At 46.9% G+C, this 18,236-nt stretch overlaps 1 protein-coding gene and 1 long non-coding RNA gene across 2 annotated transcripts in view; both read left to right on the plus strand.

Moving 5' to 3' along the window:
• The first annotated feature begins 47 nt into the window (after positions 1–47).
• MACO1 (macoilin 1) overlaps positions 48–18,236 on the plus strand; it is a 67,331-nt gene continuing 49,142 nt past the window's right edge. The window contains exons 1-3 of the mRNA XM_004592236.3: positions 48–457; positions 11,261–11,402; positions 12,815–12,941. Coding sequence (XP_004592293.1) covers positions 378–457; positions 11,261–11,402; positions 12,815–12,941 — 349 coding nt within the window. The 5' untranslated portion in view covers positions 48–377. The remainder of the gene's footprint in view (positions 458–11,260; positions 11,403–12,814; positions 12,942–18,236) is intronic.
• Positions 13,926–14,948, plus strand: LOC131482541 (uncharacterized). The gene is made up of 2 exons (XR_009247088.1): positions 13,926–14,149; positions 14,496–14,948. It is a non-coding gene; the product is annotated as an uncharacterized LOC131482541 (long non-coding RNA).

The following is an 18,236-nucleotide window of genomic DNA, read 5'->3' on the forward strand; positions in this document are numbered from 1 at the left end:
CACATTCTTCCGTCCCTCAAAGAGGCGGATTCTAGAGTCCGTTTTGCTTCAGCGAGCCCTCGGATTGGCCGTCCGCGGCGTCGCGGCGTCTTGGATTGGCCCCGCGGGCCGTCCGTCGGGGTCGAGGAGGCGGGGCAGGCGGCTGGCTGGTGCTGGGCGGGCGGGCCCCGGAATTGTCATTTCTTTGTTTCCGAAGGCGGAGGAGGCTCTGAGCCCCCCCGCCCGCGTGCCACCCCCTCCCCCCGGGTGCTGGCTCCATGTCTGTGTGACCGGCCCCAGGGGTAGAGTCCAGGCCCGACGCGGGGCGGGCGGGCGGCGGCGGCGGCCGAGGCGAGAGGCGGCGGCGGCGGCGCGGGCAGCGGCCCCCCGGCGGGAGGATGAAGCGGCGGAACGCCGACTGCAGTAAGCTCCGCCGACCCCTAAAGCGGAACCGGATCACCGAGGGCATCTACGGCAGGTGAGAGCGGCGGTGCCCCCTGTGCTGGGCGCGGGCCCCGCCGCCCCTGCCGGCTCCGGAGGGGTGCCCGGCCCCATTATGTAACCCCGACTAGGCCGCACGCCCGCGCCGGGGGGCTCTGCCGGGGAGCGCTGCCACGGGAGCCGCCGGCCGGGCCGCCGGGGGTCCGCCCCGGGAGCGCGGGGCGTGGGGAGGGCGCGGCGGGCGCGGGCCGAGGAGCCGCCGCGCCGCCGTTGGAGCGCCCGGGCCCGCCGCGGGGAGGGGCGGTGAGCCCCTCCTTGCCCCCTGCCCCGCGCCGTCCGGCCTGGGGGACCCTCCCGGCACCCCCTTGCTCCCTTTCTCCCCGGCCTGACCTCTGGTCTGGCCTGAGCCGGGAGGTGCGTGGACCACTGGCACGGGGACGGGTGGAGAGCTGGCCAAGTAGGAAGCCCCTGGGTCGGGGCCACACCGCCCCTCTTGCGTCTTTTGCTTCCCGTCTGGGATGCCCAACTTGGCACCGAAGGCTGAAGCCATAGCCCGACATCGCGCCCTGTGGCCCCACTCTGCGGTCAGTCTCTCGACGAACAATATTTTGAACATTCCCAACAGCTAGTTTCCCCCAAACATTTTCCTAGAGCTTTTCTCCAAACGCATTCTGCCTCCCCCCCACCTTCTCCTCCCAAAGAAAAGTGGCGTCCCTTTAAATAGAAATTGAAATTCAGGCCTCACTGGGAGAAGGATAACAGGTTCATGGGGGGAACTTAGGGACTGTGTGCACGACTGTCATTTGCTGGTCCTTCTCCCAGGGTTGGTTGTAGATGGCCCTTGCCTGAGTGGAGAAGGGAGTTCCGTGAAATGCTTGGTTTACATGGGCAAATTCTCCACGTGTGCCTGGCTGTAGATTTGGAGTCTTCGTGTTGTTGTGCAGTTTAACTGTGCACTGGATGAGGGACTTTACCGGCCTGTGCGTCTTGCACATGCTGTTGCTTACACGCATGGGAGGGCTGCTTCCCAGGGGCCCCTACCCATGGATGTAAACATAGGGGTTTTTGGTTTATGACTTAGGTGAAAGTGTGAAGAAGGCACAGTGAGAAAGTTACTGGCTATGTCCTTCTGTCATGAAATGCATTTGTTCAGCACATACAGTGTGTGTCAGGTACTGTCCTAGCCCGTCAGCAAGTGGCTGCGAGTAAAACATTCCCGAATCTGTGCTGAGTCTATTGTACCTGTTTTGACTCACAGTGTATTTTTCCCACAGAGTGAGTGGGTGGAAGGAAGGTCCCTTAAAGTTGCACACACTGCACATCCTTGAATAAAGTGTTCCCCCTATACACCACTGAGAAAAATGTGAGGAGCCTAGTGTCCTGGTGTCACGGGGACAGGAGGAGGTGGACCTGGGAGGACTGTGGCATTTGTGGGCTTGCCAGTTGCGGTAACACAAGAGGACCGGCTGCTGTTCCTAGCACATGTCAACATCTTGTATTCAAGCAGTTTGCTGCCTGTGGCAGGACAGCTACTCTGGCGGAAGAGCTCAGGGGCTGGTGAAGGTGTGTCATTCTGATGGCTTTGGAATTTGAATCTTCTCTTACCCTAAAAGGTTTATGGCAAATTGTGCAAGTTCTTTGGTTTCATATCTGAGATTTCCAAAAACCAGCAGTACCTGTACTCTCACATCTGTTTGCTCTCCTAAATAAAATTATAATGAAAAGGTTAAAAAAAAGTTTTTGCCCTTGTTTTTGGTTGGATCATATGTTACTTGACATTTGAGTTTACTCTTTTGGTGCTTGGTTTGTATTGTGGAGTGTGGGGCTGAAGAACCAGACCATGTCTCTTCTTGCAATTCTGTTTTTAAAGAGAGGTTTAGAAAATGTCCAGTTGCTAAGCAAACAGAATGAAGAAGCGAGTCATAAATTAGGAGATTGGAAGACACGAATATTAAATTTCTGTTGATCACTGCATGGAGTCTATATTGAATTGCTTTTCACACCAGCTATTGCCTTTGTCAACATCTGATGAATTTCAGCCTCACTAAACAGAGTGGGTTTTTTTTTTTTGAAGATTTATTTTTTTTTTTGAAAGTCAGATTTACAAAGAGAAGGAGAGACAGAGAGAAAGAGATCTTCCGTCGGCTGGTTCACTCTCCCAAGTGGCTGCAACAGCTGGAGCTGAACTGATCCAAAGCCAGGAGCCAGGAGCTCCTGGTCCCAAGGCTCTGTGCTGTCCATTTCTGCTTTCTCAGGCCACAGACAGGAGCTGGAAGGGAAGTGGAGGAGCCCATATGGGATCCCAATGTGTGCAAGGTGAGGACTTTAGGCACTAGGCTGTTGTGTTGGGCTCACTTTGTTGGCTTTTTTGAGACTGTGTTGAAAGTTTTGATAAGCACTACCATTTCATAGTGTAATCTTGGTGGAGTCAATGTTTTTTGGTTCTCTGCACAGCTTTCTGAGCGCTGGTGTAGGCAGGGGGCCTCTGTGGAGAGAGTGCCCTGGACAGAGTCCTGGGTTCAAACTCTGAGTGCCCACTCTGGCACTTGACAGGGGCAGTGCATCGACACCTTGGAACCCCAAGCCTCACATAGTTAAATGAGTTTTGAGAATGAATGGAGATACATGTACAGTTTGTGAAACTGTGAGTTGTAGCATGGTAAATATTATTTACTGATTGTTGCTGTCGCAGTTTTAACCTTTGTGGTTTATTCTTTGAAGAGGCAAGAAAGTCTCCAAGATTTGGTGCAGCCATAAACAGAGTTGAACCATCAAAACGGGGAAAAGTTGCTGCTTGGTGTTAGCTTAAAAAATTCTGTTCCTGAGACATTTTTAATCATGACCTCCAATCCATCCACTGTTACTGAGGTGATTGTCTAATGATGTTGTTTATTGTTAGTGTCACAGCTGTGTTGGAATTCTCTTTCGGGGCAAGATACAAGGCAAATCAATTTTAGACAGTATCTATATGTATAAGTGTGTTTAAAAGTATTTATTTTGAAAGACAGAGAGAGAAGGAGAGACAAAGAGCAAGTGAGTGAGCCAGTGAACCAGCGAATGAGCTTCTAGCCACTGTTTGGTTCCCCACGTGTAATGCAGCCAGTGCTGGTCTTGGTGGAGATGAGGGGTCTCCCACATGGGTGCAGGGACCCAAACAGTTGGGCCATCTTTTGCTGCCTTTCCCAGGTGGTTAATAGGGAGCGGGATTGGAAGTGAAGCAGCTGGGCAAGAAGCAATGCTTTACCCTCTTTGCCACAATGCCAGCTCCTTTTAGACAGATCAGTGTTACCTGTAGGGAGATATATTCCCATCACTCAGAAATGGAAACTGAAATGAAAATATTATTCCAGTTCAATTAAAAGAAAGAAAGCAGGAATGGTGATTTTTAATATTATTGGGTTAAAATTCAGTGTGAGTTAAAAGAAATCTGAGCCAACATAGACCATGACAGAGAGTAAGCAATCAGTGTCGAATACTCAAGTGTTGAGTGAGTAAATGAATGCAGAAGTATAATGTAAGCGAAGCATCCCTTTTGTTAGCGGTCTGCAGTGTGGAGTGTGTGGTGGAGGTGGAGGAAGGGACGTGCACCTTGTGGTCCCTGCATGCCAGATGCCAGCCTCTCAGATCCACACAGTGCGTTAGAGCCTCCAGAACTCAGGAGTTGTGTTCAAATACAAATGCTGCTCTGGAACTAAATTTTGGCTTATTTGCATGTTAGTGGTTCACCTGATACACTTACAGCTATGTTTTGACCTATGCTATTTTATGATAGCACAGGCCAGCAGACAGTTGCCCCTAACAGTTGTGAAAGTATTTTGACAATTATAAAAGCAAGTTATTAAAAAGAAAGTTAGTAAGAATGCTCCTTAACTATTTGCTTTTCTGAGGCCTGGGTTTTCTGGCCTGTGGCCCTCAACCAGAGCAGCCACTCCCAGGGTAGATTGCAGGCTCATCTCTAGGTATGGCGGGGCTAGGGGCTGTGTGTTTCTTAAAAGCCTTAAGGGTTGATTCTGTGGGTTGCCCCCAGCACTCTCTCTCCTGTGCTCCCATCTTCTCATTGACAGTTGTTGATCCATTCATGTGTTGAAAGTGTATTCCAAAACTTACCAATTAAACTTGCTATTTACATAAGTAAATATGAAAATAATTTTAAGTAAGGTTTGCTTTTCAGCTTTGGGGCAGTTTTATATGTTGGTCACGTGACTGGAGGAAGCATCCCTTCGTTTGCTCTGTGACTGCTTCCCGGCAGCTTATGCTGTGCCTGATGGTCATGTCTCTGCAGCTCGGGACCTTGGCCACCAGGACGACGCGTCTGGCGGCCTTCATGTTGACGAGACCTTCCCATCTTTATTCTGGAGAAGAGTTCCTTGGTCTTGGGGGAGTCTCTAAAGGGACTTTTTAAAGTGATCACATTTGACATCCTAATCAGCCCAGCTTCCTTTTTAGACCCCTGTTTAAGTAATGTGGTCTCCGGAGGTTCCGCTGCCTGCTTGCCTGAGTGTAGACGCCTCTGAGGTGCTGTCTGAGGTGCTCCCTGAGGTGCTGTCCAAGCCTGAGTGTAGACGCCTCTGGGCTAGGCTTAGTAGAGTCCCTGGAGGCTGGCTTCCTTGATCAAGCAGGTGTTCTGCAACCGGCAGTTAGACACAGGTGTTGCAACTTTACAGCCTAGAAGCATTTCAGTGATGTCGCGCAGTGATGGGCAGTGATGCTGGTCTTGACCCCAAAGTGACACACAGATGCTGGAGTTGGAGGGTTGGGCATAATGGAGAAATTGAGATGTACTGATGTGTGTAGTGAAGTATATTTAACTAAATTCCAATGTTTGTGGTTGCCATGAAATAATTTAAAATGCCATACTGGAATGTTTGTGCTTCATTTTTGTCCGTAGTGTATTTAAAAAAGGGCTTCCCTATGACTTCCATTATGGATTCCTGTTTGAACAGTTTTGGCATGTTAGTTCACACCCTCTCTTTGCTGCTTTTTGTTTCCTGAGAGGTTTTGCATTTAGTGGATTGCAGTGGTGCAATCAGTCTACGTAGCTACGTCTGTATCACTGAGGCATTTGAGCTGTTTGAGATAGTTGGAAGTAATCTCCCTGTGTTCTTAGATTTTATAATTACTTTGTCCATTTTTTAAAAAATCAACTCTGTGGCTCTCTGCTATAATCGATACCTTGTCTGTGTTGTGGCACAAGATCAGCCCCAGATCAGCCCACATATCCTGTGATTTTCCCTCTGGCTGAGATCTGAATCCAGCAGCCCAGTTGGGGAATCCACCAAGAAACAGCCTGGGTAACTACCTTAGATTTGACTTTGTGTGCACTAGCCAGTGCACGTTTAGGCACGGTCTGTCATCTGCACCAGCCAACATAGATACTGATGGATGCAGCTGCCTGGTCAGTTCTGCCCTAGCCCCATAACCTCAAGGGAAGTGTCAGGTGCTAGGGCTGAGCCCAGTCAGCCCACCACAGACCTAGTCCTCATGCATACCAGTGGATACCACAGCCTAGTCAGGGAGATCCTTAATAATCCCCACAGACCTCACTCTACCCCCGTTTTTGCCCCTGCCAGCCTGTACTGTGGGCTAGCCCATCCCAGCCTATATACCATCTGGCTCTTGTGCACGCTCGTGGGTACTCCTGCTTAGTTCAACCTGCCCCGCCACCAGACCCAGCCTTCACAGAGGTCAACCGGTGCTGCTGCCTTGTCCAGCCTAGTTTGCCCCCAACCCTTGTTCTTGTGCTCACCAGTGGTGGGTAAAGCTTAGCTGGAGAGGTGCCTACAGTTTTCCTGCTTGACATGCTCTCAACATCAGATATTGTATCTGCCCATGGATATTGTGGTCAAACCTTATGTGACTCTTACCTAGTCCTGGCACTTGCCATCTGGTGCTGCTGCCTAGTCTGGCAGACCCACACCTACTCTGGCTCTCATAGAGACAGAGGGTGTGGTAAACTAGCGCAGCCTGACCTGCCCCCAGTCCCAGCTCTTGTGCTCATCTGTGGAAGCAGTGGCTCAGCAGGGGAATTCCAAAGGTTCCCCTAATAGAGCTGCCCCGAGCCCTAGGTCTGGCTTGGGCCATTGGATGCTGTAGCTCAGTCTCAGCATTTGCCTGTAGGTGATGCAACCTGGCTCAGCCCAGCCTGGCACACTGTTGGCATCGGCCCTCATATAAACTAGTGAATGTTGTGTTCTAACCAGGCCCTGCCTGAACCTTGTCCAGGGTCTCTGTTATGCTCATGTATGCTGTGTCCTGCCCATTTTACCTGCTCCCAGACCTGGTCTGGCTTGTGCCCGGCCCCTGCTCCCATGTTCACCAACAGGAGCTGCGGCCTGAGTAGGGGAGTTTTCCATGTTACGCTACCAGGCCTGCTCCCAGACCTGGATCCAGTGTGCACTAGCAGGTGCAGCAGCATGGTCTATCCTCAGTCCTGGTAGTTGCATGTACCAGTAGGAGCTTCAGCTTGACTCCACATGTCCTCCATGCAGCCTCAGCTCCTGCCAAGTATTAGGTGGGTTCCTGTCAAGTAAATTCTGTGGTCCAGCTTGGCTTGGCCTGTCACCACCCCCAGTTCTCCACATAAATCAGAGGGTGCTACAGTTTCAGAGGCAAGTTTCCTACAGAATCTGCCCCCAGATCTGGTTCTTTGGTATTCTGTTGAGTACTGTGATGTGGCCTGATGTGGCCCACCCCCTGCTCCAATACTTGCTGGCCATTACTGATGTCTAGACCAGACAGGCTTGCTTCCAGCACTAGCTTTTGCATGCCACAGTGGGTCATGGGCAGTACTGTTTAGCCCAGCCCAGCTGGATTGGTGGGTGCCTTGGCCTAACCCAAACATACCTTCCTTCCAGTTTCACCCCTGCGCCCCAAACCACCTGATCTCAACTCCTTTGTCTATGTGTGAATGCAGTTGCTTGGTCCATGGAAGACCCCAGAAATCATTCCTCCCCTGTCAAATATGCCATTAGCTGCTCCCACTGCAGTACATCCCCAGACCCTCTTCCCTGGGCAATCTGCAGCAGCTCCCTGCCCAGCTTCCCTCCTGAGGGCCAGGGTGGCAAGTCATGGCCTGGCATTCCCTCCCTTTCTTGCATATTTTGAAATAAAAATGGCCTGGTGTGATGGCTCAGTTGGTTAAATTCTCACCTTGCAAGTGCTGGGATTCCTTATAGATGTTGATTTGTGTCCCTGCTGTTGTACTTCCCCTTTAGCTCCCTGCTTTTGGCCTGGGAAAGCAGTAGAGACCCAAAAAGCTGGATAGCCTTGGGGCCTTGCACCTATAGTTGCAGCCATTTGGGGAGTGAACCAGCAGATGGAGGATCCTTCTCTCTGTCTCTTCTCTCCATTAATCTAATCTGCCGTGTTTTTTTTTTTAAACACTTGTTTATTTTTATTAGAAAGTCAGGATTTTTTTTTAAAGATTTATTTATTTTTATTGGAAAGTCAGATATACATAGAGGAAAAGAAACAGGAAGATCTTCTGTCCGATGATTCACTTCCCAAGTGAGCCACAGCGACCGGAGCTGCGCTGATCCAAAGCCGGGAGCCAGGAGTACAGGGTCCCAAGGTTTTGGGCCATCCTCGACTGATTTCCTAGGCCACAAGCAGGGAGCTGGATGGGAAGTGGAGCTGCCGGGATTAGAACTGGTGCCCATACGGGATCTCGGCACGTGCAAGGCGAGGACCTTAGCCGCTAGGCTACTGCACTGGCCCTAGAGCAGTCTTCTCTGAGCTTGGTGGAATTGAGTGAAGTTTGTGACAGTGACAAGTTTAAACCATAGACTAGTTGTCCTGGCCTATTTCCTGTGTTTTTTTTCTGGATACCTGAGGCTGGGTACTTCATGAAGTGATTCCTTATCCTTATGGTCCTAGATGGGGAGTCCAAGGGTGTGGCACCAGTTGTTCAGTGTCTGGGGAAGGCCTTCCTGCTGCAGAAACTGCCCAAGGTGCGGCTCAGTACGGCCTTCCTCCTCCTCTGTTTTATTTTGTGTTTTTAATTTGAAAGGTAGAGCTGGATCTAAAGTGGAGCTTCTGGAACGTGAAGCAGTGCTCTGATGTGGAGGCCATCTTTTCAGGCAGCAGCTTAATCACTGCCTGCCCTAGACAGCTTTGTTAAGTTTCTAGAGCTGTGAGACTGAAGTGACTCAAGACTAGCCCCAAAGGTTCCAAATGTCTTGATTTGAGAGGCAAGTCAGGAAAGCTGAGGATTTGGCCTATGTTTGTGACAAAGATCATGTCTCCTGAGGTTCCTGGACTTCTAGACTGTAAAGGCTGGATGTCAAAGAACATCACTGGTGTTAAAGAGGTTGTTTACAAATAAACAAAATATATGACTGACTTCCTGCCTTGAAGTTACAGGATTAAGAAAGAGATGCTGTCACTAACAGAGATGCTGTCTTTTGCTTTAGTTTTAAATGATTGAGTTTTTTAAAAGGCATTCAACAGTCTTGAATTCTCTGGTTAGTGCTAAATATGGACATGCAGTGTTGCCACTAAGGCTAGACTCCTGCCAGGCGTGGGGGTGTTTGGGCAGATAGCAGCCTATGATACTGTTCCTTCTCCACCCAGGGAATGTTAACTCCTGGACTGAGCAGGTGCTCCTGGTGCCCTGCGCAGATCTGTTTAGGAACCAAATCATGGAAAAGAGGATTAATCAAGAAGATAAATGCGTCTCATACCATTTTTGAAATGCCTTTGAAACATGGTAAAGAGACTGTTGTTCTATCTTCAAAACCTAGAAACAGTTTTAGACAGAGGAAAAAACCACCATCTCCAAGTCCAGCAGCTTTGAAATCTAATTTCAAGCTAGACTGCTGTATGACTCAGGTGTCGCTTCTAACAGCGTGCGTTACTTGCTGCTGGATTGGGCCTGGCTTTCACGAGTGAGGAGAGCACTGTTTTCATCTGACCAACAAAACTAGAAATCAAGCTCAAAGGTGTGATATGGGATTCAGACTGTCCTCTTGTTAAGTTCCCTGGGTTTTTTTTTTTTTTAAGAGTTGTTTATTTTTCTTGGAAAATCAGATTACAGAGAGGAAGATCTTCCGTCCAGTGGTTCACTCCCCAGTGACTGCAATGGCTGGAGCTGAGCTGATTTAAAGCCAGGAGCCAGGAATTTCCTCTAGGTTTCCCACATGGGTGCAGTGTCCCAAGGCTTTGGGCCGTCCTTGGCTCCCAGGCCACAAGCAGGGAAGTGGTGCTGCCAGGATTCGAACTGGTGTCCATATGGGATGTCAGTGCCTTCATGGCAAGAAATTTAGCCACTAGGCTATCATGTTGGTCCCAAGTTCCCTGGTTTTATAGCAAACCTCTTCTCTCCATCTCTCTCTCTCTCTCTCTCTCTCTCTCTCTCTCTTGCTCTCTTTAAACGATTCATTTGCTGAAAGCATAGTTACAGAAAGAAAGATATCTTCCATCCACTGGTTCATTCCTGAAATGTCCAAAAGGGCCATGGCTGAGCCAGGCCAAAGTCAGGAGGGAAGACATCAGAGTCTCCCACATGGGTGCAGGGATCCAAGCACTTGGGGCGTCCTCGACTGCTTTCCCAGGCCACAATCCGGGAGCTGGATGGGAAGTGGGATGCTAGGCCACTACGCTGGGCCCTCACTAAAACTCTTGGCTTTGTTGGTAGGCGATGGCTGTAGTCAAAATCAAAGTAAGTGTTTGGCATTTTTCATCCACATATTCAGGAAGCATAAATTTATGCATTTGAGTTACAGAGACAGGTCTAGATAGCTTTCATCTACTGGTTTGCCCCAGATGCCTGCCAGTCCAGGAGTGCTGAGTGCAATCCAGGTATCCTGTGAGGGTGACACAGAGTGAACTTGAGCCAATGTCGTCTTGCTTCCCGTGATGTATGTGAGCACAAGGTGAATTGGAAACGAATCAAAACTGGATCCTAGGCACCTGAATGTGTGCGTCCCAAGTATTGGTTTAATGGCTGCACCAAACTCCCTTCGTTCTAAGAAATCCATGTTTAATAAAGTTTACCTCTAAAATTAGTGGGATTAGGGTACAGAAAGTAAAAGCTGATCAATTTGTTAGACTATTAAAGGCATCTCATGAACTGGAAAATAAACCGATAGTTTATATCTAGATCTTTTTTCTAACTATGTTCTTACCTAGTCTCAAACCATTGTGGTAGTTAGGTGTATGTCCTAAGTGTCACGATGTTTTGATTTAGCATTAACTGGAGGGAGCTGAACACACACCTCAGCTGGAATAGGTTTGGGTGCTAACAGATTTTTTTTCTTGAATGTGTTTTTTTATGTGCTCGTAGTGGATGGCATCTGCTGATGAAGTGTGTTTCTATTTTGGGGAAGTCATTTGGTTTTCATTTGGTTAATGCAGATGAATATCATAGAGGCTCAAGAGGAGAAAGGGGGAAAGGAAAGAGTTAGTCAGGCACGTAGAGATGTGCATGAAGAATTTCAAGGAGTCCTGAACAGATGTAGAAGGGAGGGGTAGCAGCCCATCTGAGGCCCTTAGACTGTGACATTCTCTTCTAATGAAGAACAGCTTGAAAGCCGTAATTCTGAGAATGTTGCAGTATTTTGAAGTCAGACACTTAGTTTTTAATTTTGTTTTTAAAAACAGTGGTAAGATTTTGATTTTTTATTCTCCCAATCTTAAATGGAATTAAGCACTTTTGGGCATCATCTTAGCTTGCTAGGATCGCTCTCAGAATAAACACCAGGGCTTTGAAAATTCAGAAGGATATATCTGCCTTATGGTATATGAAGGTATTTTTTGTCTTTTAGATAAAATCAGTGGATCTTCTATTTATTAGTTCTTCATAAATCACCTCAAGTTAATTCTTTATGTTTATATTTTGCAGTACCTTTTTATACCTGAAATTCCTGGTAGTGTGGGCGCTGGTCCTTCTGGCCGATTTTGTCCTGGAGTTCAGATTTGAGTACCTGTGGCCCTTCTGGCTCTTCATCAGAAGCGTCTATGACTCCTTCAGATACCAGGGACTGGTATGTTTACTAATGTTACTCTCCACAAGTGGGGCGTTTCATTTTCCTCCTAAGAACATCTTCAGTGGCTGAGAGTGAACTGCTTAAAGATGACTGTATTGGGATGAGCTAATAATATCTGCTAATTGAAACTGGTCTGTAATGCCGTTTTGTCTAAACCTACTACCAAGTCATCACAGCTCCCCCTTTTTGTTTCCATTTCAGGGAAAGGAAGGGACGGGGTAGAGGACTTTGCCTGGGATAAGGAGTAGTGGAAGAAGCCATACTTGCCCATTCCTATTCTGACCTGCTTCTAGAAACCTCTGCCTCTGTGTTAGTGATTAGGTTAGACCTAGACCAGTAGTTCTCCATTTTTTTATTTTACTTTCTTTTTTTGTCTCAGGACCTCTCTATATACTTAAGCATTATTGGGACTCCAAAGAGCTTTTGGTAGTATGGATTACATATACCCATATTTACTGTTTTAGAAGTTAAAACAGAAAACTCAAAAGCATACTTACAAATTCACTTAAAATAACAGTAATCTATCATGTTAATACACATTGTATTTTTAAATGAAAAATGACTTCAAAATAAATAGTGCAGCCCAATTTTTGCAGATCACTTGACTGTCTTGGTTCAGTAGGACAGTTTGACTCTCATATCTCCTTTTGAATTCTATCATATTATAGTAGCTCATGTAAATTCTAGAGAATTCTGTCCTTTTTATGAGTGAATAAGGACAAACGAGTCAGATAACATCCTAATTTACTATAAAGTCCTTTTGACCTCAAATACCCACTGAGAGAAGTTCAGAGATCTCCACCCTATTCCCAGGAATTCCCTGGCTGTATTTTGAGAACTGATGAGTTGAGTAAAGACACAGGCCTGGGCTTGTTCTCTTTGTGTGTGTGTGTGTGTGTGTGTGTGTGTGTTTAAATACTTGTTCATTTTTAGTGGAAGGGCAGATTTAGAGAGAAGGAAAGAGAGAAAGATCCTCCATCTGCTGGTTCACTCCCCAAATGGCTGCAGCAGCCAGAGAGAGCTGAGCTGATCTCAATCCAGGAGCCTGGAGTCTCCTCCGGGCCTCCCATAAACCAGCGTTCATGTTGGATACCGGCACTCGCAAAGCGAGGATTTTGCCGCTAGGCCATAGCCCTTGGCCCGATGTATTAGTTCAGTTGTGTTACACAGCCACGTGGTAAAGCTGTTACTCCCTCACCTAGGCTTGGTGCTTTTTAAAATGTATGCCTTTACTTTTCTAATCCATGTTTTAAATGGTTGCTTTTAAATGTTTAACATTTTCTTGTTAACTCACTCTGTAATTACCATTTAGATTCAGTGAGTTTGTCTGACGTACTTTTAGTAACCTGTGTTTGGAAATAACTCAGTTCTGAGGTGTGTTTTTAATTTTGTGTTGTTTTTCCCTCTAGGCCTTCTCAGTATTTTTTGTTTGTGTAGCGTTCACGTCAAATATAATATGTCTGCTGTTCATCCCCATACAGTGGCTCTTTTTTGCTGCTAGCACCTATGTGTGGGTTCAGTATGTATGGCATACAGGTAAGTCATCATCTTTTTTTTTTTTTTAAGTTGTATTTTTATTGTAAAAATTAAAAGAAAAGTCTTCCATTTCCTGGTTCATTCTGTTAAGTGGCCACAGTATCCAGAGCTGGGGTAGACTGAACCTGGGAGCTAGGAACTTCTTCTGGGTCTCCCACATGGCTGCAGGGGCCTAGCTTTGGACCATCCTTTACTGCTTTCCCAGGCCATAAGCAGGAAACTGGATCAGAAGCGAAGAAACCGGGACTAGAACCAGTGTCCATAAGGAATGCTGGTTCTGCAGATGGAAAATGAGTCCATTATGCCACCATGCCGTCCCCCACGGAAGTCTTTTAAGATTTATTTATTTTTGTTGGAAAGTTAGAGAGGAGGAGAGACAGAGCGGAAGATCTTCCGTCCGAAGATTCACCCTTCCCGGCCCCGCCCCAAGCGGCTGCAACAGCTGGAGCTGAGCTGATCCAAAGCCAGGAGCCAGGAGCTTCCTCCAGGTCTCCCCTGCGAGTACAGGGTCCCAAGGCTTTGGGTCATCCCGGGCTGCATTCCCAGGCCACAAGCAGGGAGCTAAATGGGAAGTGGAGCTGCCAGGATTAGAACCGGCACCTGTAATGGGGTCCTGGCTGCTGAGCTACTGCGCCCCTCCCCCCCACAAGTCTTAAGACTTTCTTATTCCTGGTCCCGGCATCGGATTCCTGGTCCCGGCATCGGATTAGCGCGTACCGGTCCGTTGCAGCTCACTTGGGGAGTGAAACATCGGATGGAAGATCTTCCTCTCTGTCTCTGCTCCTCTCTGTATATCCAGCTTTCCAATAATAATAAAATCTTTAAAAAAAAAAAAAGGACTTTCTTAGAATAACATCTTAGATTCAAGTTTTTAAGGTATGATTTATTTGAATAAATTATATTGAGTTGAGTTTAATGTGAACTTTAAAATTTTGTTATTTTATTTGAGAAGCAAATGAGAGATGCTAATCTTACATATGCTGATTCACTCCCCAAATTTGTACAATAGCCAGTCTAGTCCAGGCTGAATGAACTCAGTCCGATCTCCCATGTGGGTGCAGGCACTTCCCTACTTGGCCTGTTCCCTCCATGGTGTGCATTAGCAAGAAACAGAGTCAGGAGCAAAGCCTGGTGTTGAACCCAGGCACTCTGATGTATGTAGGCATCACAAGGGGCCTGAACTGCTAGGTCAGATACATAACCCTAAGGTAGACATTTTTTTTTTTTTTAAGATTTATTTTTATTACAAAGTCAGATATACAGAGAAGATGAGACAGAGAGGAAAGATCTTCCGTCCAATGATTCACTCCCTAAGTGAGCCGCAACGGGCCGGTGCTGCGCCGATCCGATGCTGGGAACCTGGAACCTCTTCCGGGTCTCCCACGCGGGTGCAGGGTCCCACTGCATTGGGCCGTCCTCAACTGCTTTCCCAGGCCACAAGCAGGGAGCTGGATGGGAAGTGGAGCTGCCGGGATTAGAACTGGCGCCCATATGGGATCCCAGGGCTTTCAAGGCGAGGACCTTAGCCGCTAGGCCACACCGCCAGGCCCTAAGGTAGACATTTTAAAGTTACCTTTTCTTAGTAGATTATCTACCTTTACAGTATGTTTTATCTTTTTGTTCATTATTTGCATCAAAGGTTTAAGCTTTTAGGATTTGATATTTTGATTGTAGGTATTTCAATTACCAACTCTGATTGCATAGATACTTTGAAAAAAAGAAGTTGAAATGATTTCAGTCTGGATTTACATCAGGATAGCCATGTGGCAAGTAAGGAAACATTCATGGAATTTGAGTGTTGAAAGGTGTGTCTGAGGTCACTTAAGGAAAGCCTCCCTTGGGTGTAGGAATCCCCATAGCAGCTCTCTGGCACATGGCAGTTTGGCTTCAGGTTGAAAAATCTAAAGTGGAAAAAGCTTTTTTTCCTTGTACTCTTCCATTTAGGGGCAACTGCAGTATGAAGGTTTTGCTCATATTGAGCTCAAATGTTCCTGCTTATTAATACTTTTTGAAAAATGATTTATTAGGGCCCGGCGGCGTGGCCTAGCATCTAAAGTCCTCGCACTGAACGCGCCAGGATCCCATATGGGCACCGGTTCTAGTCCCAGCAGCACCACTTCCCACCCGGCTCCCTGCTTATGGCCTGGGAAAGCAGTCAAGGACGGCCCAAAGCCTTGGGACACTGCACCTGCGTGGGAGACCTGGAAGAGGTTCCTGGTTCCCGGCATCGGATCAGTGCAGCACCGGCCATTGCGGCTTACTTGGGGAGTGAATCATTGGACGAAAGATCTTCCTCTCTGTCTCCCTATGTATCTGACTTTGTAATAAAAATAAAAATAAAAATAAAAATAAAAATAAAAATCTTTAAAAAAAATGATTCATTAAAAGAAAGGCAGTGACAAAGAAAGAGTTCTCCCACCCACGGTTCATTCCCCAAATGGTTGCAGCTGCCGGCTGGGAACCAAAACACCACCCGAGTCTGCTGCGTAAGTGACGGGGACGCAAGGCCTTGTGCCATTGTGCTCCCTTACACTTTTCTTTCAGTGTGTCCTAAGATGGAGTTGCTGATTTCCTAAGATGATATAAAAAGACTTTTCTCAGAAAAACTTCCTGAAGTGCACCAATCTTTTCCTTCAGATTTTAGGGGTCTGCAAACCGTTTTCCAAGCATGGCCTTGAATTCACACAGTGGAGGCCCTCTGAATACATGCAGTCTCCTTTTCACGTTAGCATGTCTTTTGAAGTGTGAAGACTGTTTTCTTCTTAAGTCTTATTTTGGCAAAAAATCTTTGGTTTGGCAGGTTTCCTGCTTGTATAGTATTGAGAGCACTTTGACCATTCTGTATTCTGTTTTCTTTCCTTTTCCTTTTTTTTTTTTTTTTTTTTTTTTTTTAAGGATTTATTTATTTTTATTTGAAAGGCAGATTTACAGAGGAGGGAGACAGAGAGATCTTCCATCTACTGGTTCACTCTCCAAGTGGCCTCTATGGCTGGAGCTGAGTTGATCTGAAGCCAGGAATGTCTTCTGGGCCTCCCATGTGGATGCAGGTTCTCTAGACACAAGCAGGGAGCTGGATGAGAAGTGGAGCAGCCGGGGCACAAACTGGCACTCTTATGGATTGCCAGTGCTTACAGTACAGAGGATTTGCTGTTTGGGCCAATGTGCTGTCCCCAATTTTCAGATAGTTCTAACTTCCTTCTGAAAGCTACACTACATTATTTCGAGTAAGGTAAGATGAGCTGTGTGGCGACAGCCTGCTATGAAAACCTAACTAGTATGTAGTGGTATTTGAAAGTAGCTCTCAAAGTCACATTTGTCTGCAAAACTGTGTGAAACTTGACTTGTAGTCCCAGCTGTGCTTTGTAGGATGTGGGCCTCTGATGGAGAGTTAATATTGGCCCATTTAGAAGACACATAGTTGAACTTAGTTATTCCAAGTTTCCACTGTGAACTTGATTTTCTCTCCTTTTAACTCTTTTTATCTGACCTGATTTATGAGCTACTGTGCAGGTTCTTTTTTTGTTTAAGATCTATTTGTATATTTGAAAGTCACACAGAAAAGGAGAGAGAGAAATCTCTATCTACTACTTACTCCCCAGTCCTGGGCCAGGCTGAACTCAGGAGTCCCTCCCAGTCTCCCACGTGGGTGGTAGGAGGCGAGGCATTTGAGCCATCTTCTTCTTTTTTTTTTTTTAAATGGCACAAAGTAGGATATACAGAGAGAAGGAGAGACAGAGAGGAAGATCTTCCATCCGATGATTCACTCCCCAAGTGAGCCGCAACGGGCCAGTGCTGCACTGATCTGAAGCCGGGAACCAGGAACCTCTTCCGGGTCTCCCACGCGGGTGCAGGGTCCCAAAGCTTTGGGCCATCCTTGACTGCTTTCCCAGGCCTCAAGCAGGGAGCTGGATGGGAAGTGGAGCTGCTGGGACTAGAACCAGTGCCCATATGGGCGCCCATATGGGATCCCGGGGCGTTGAGTGTGAGGACTTTAGCTGCTAGGTCACGCTGCTGGGCCCTGAGCCGCCTTCTGCTGCTATCCCAAGTGTTTTGCCAGGATGCTGGATTGGAAGGAAAGCAACTGAGACGCAGACCAGCATTTTTTTTTCCTAAGATTTATTTATTTTTATTGGAAAGGCAGATATACAGAGAGGAGGAGAGATAGAGAGGAAGATCTTCCGTCTGATGGTTCACTCCCTAAGTGACTGCAACGGCTCGCCAATCCAAAGCCAGGAGTCAGGAGCTTCTTCCGGGTCTCCCATGCAGGTGCAGTGTACCAAGACTGGGCAGTCCTCCACTGCTTTCCCAGGCCACAGGCAGGAAGCTGGATGGGAAGTGGAGCCACTGGGATTAGAACCGGTGTCCATATGGGATCCTGGTGCATTCAACATGAGGACTTCAACCACTGTGCTATCGCGGTGGGCCCTCAAACCAGCATTGGTAGTGTAACACATTATACCACAATACCAGCCCCTACTATAAAGAATCTTTAGTTTTCTTTCCTCTTGGTAAAGTAATTTTCTTTGGATCGTTTTTTAGCTGTGTTTTCTTGTCCTTGGCCTCAGTTCTGAGTGAGTTGCTATTTAATGCTTATCACAGTCTCCTGGTCTGAGTTTGCTCTCTCGTATGAAGTTGAAGTGATCTTGTAATGTAGGAGGGAGCCCTTTAGTTGGTCTGCTTGGACTCAGATGAATTGTGGTGATTCCCCAATGTCCTTCAGTAATGTATTTGTAACTGTTTATAGACCTGTGTGGTAGTTTGGTGGCTGACCCATAGGACAGTGAGATAGATAGTGTCATAAAAATTACACTGACCTCTCTCACCGTACTAGGTTTAGAAATGCATGCTTTTAGCTCAATTGTGAGCTTTTCTTTTTAAAGAGAAAGCAGCAGACTACCCATCTACTGGTTCTTTACATGCCTGAGATAGCTCCTGGCTGAAAGCAAAATGGAGAGCCTGGACCCTCATCCAGGTTTTCCATGTGGATAACAGAGACCTAACTACCCCCAGGCTGAGTGTTTTCAGTAAACTTGAATTGGGACCAGAGGTAGAATATGAACTAACACACTTGATTAAGAGATGCCGGGGGTCTTAGTCATTGTGCCAAACATGATTTGTTTTAATTTGGGGTGATTAGTATTTAGGCAAATAAAAGAAATGAAGAAGCAACTCTGTTCTTACTGGGTCCAACAAATATGAATACTGTTTATGTAACTTAGAAAGTTTTTTGTTTTTAGATTATTAGAACTTAAAATACTTTCTTAAGAATATTACAAATGTCCTCAGCACCATGAG

This window comes from Ochotona princeps, chromosome 2, assembly GCF_030435755.1.
Source record: "Ochotona princeps isolate mOchPri1 chromosome 2, mOchPri1.hap1, whole genome shotgun sequence".
Classification (NCBI taxonomy): domain Eukaryota; kingdom Metazoa; phylum Chordata; class Mammalia; order Lagomorpha; family Ochotonidae; genus Ochotona; species Ochotona princeps.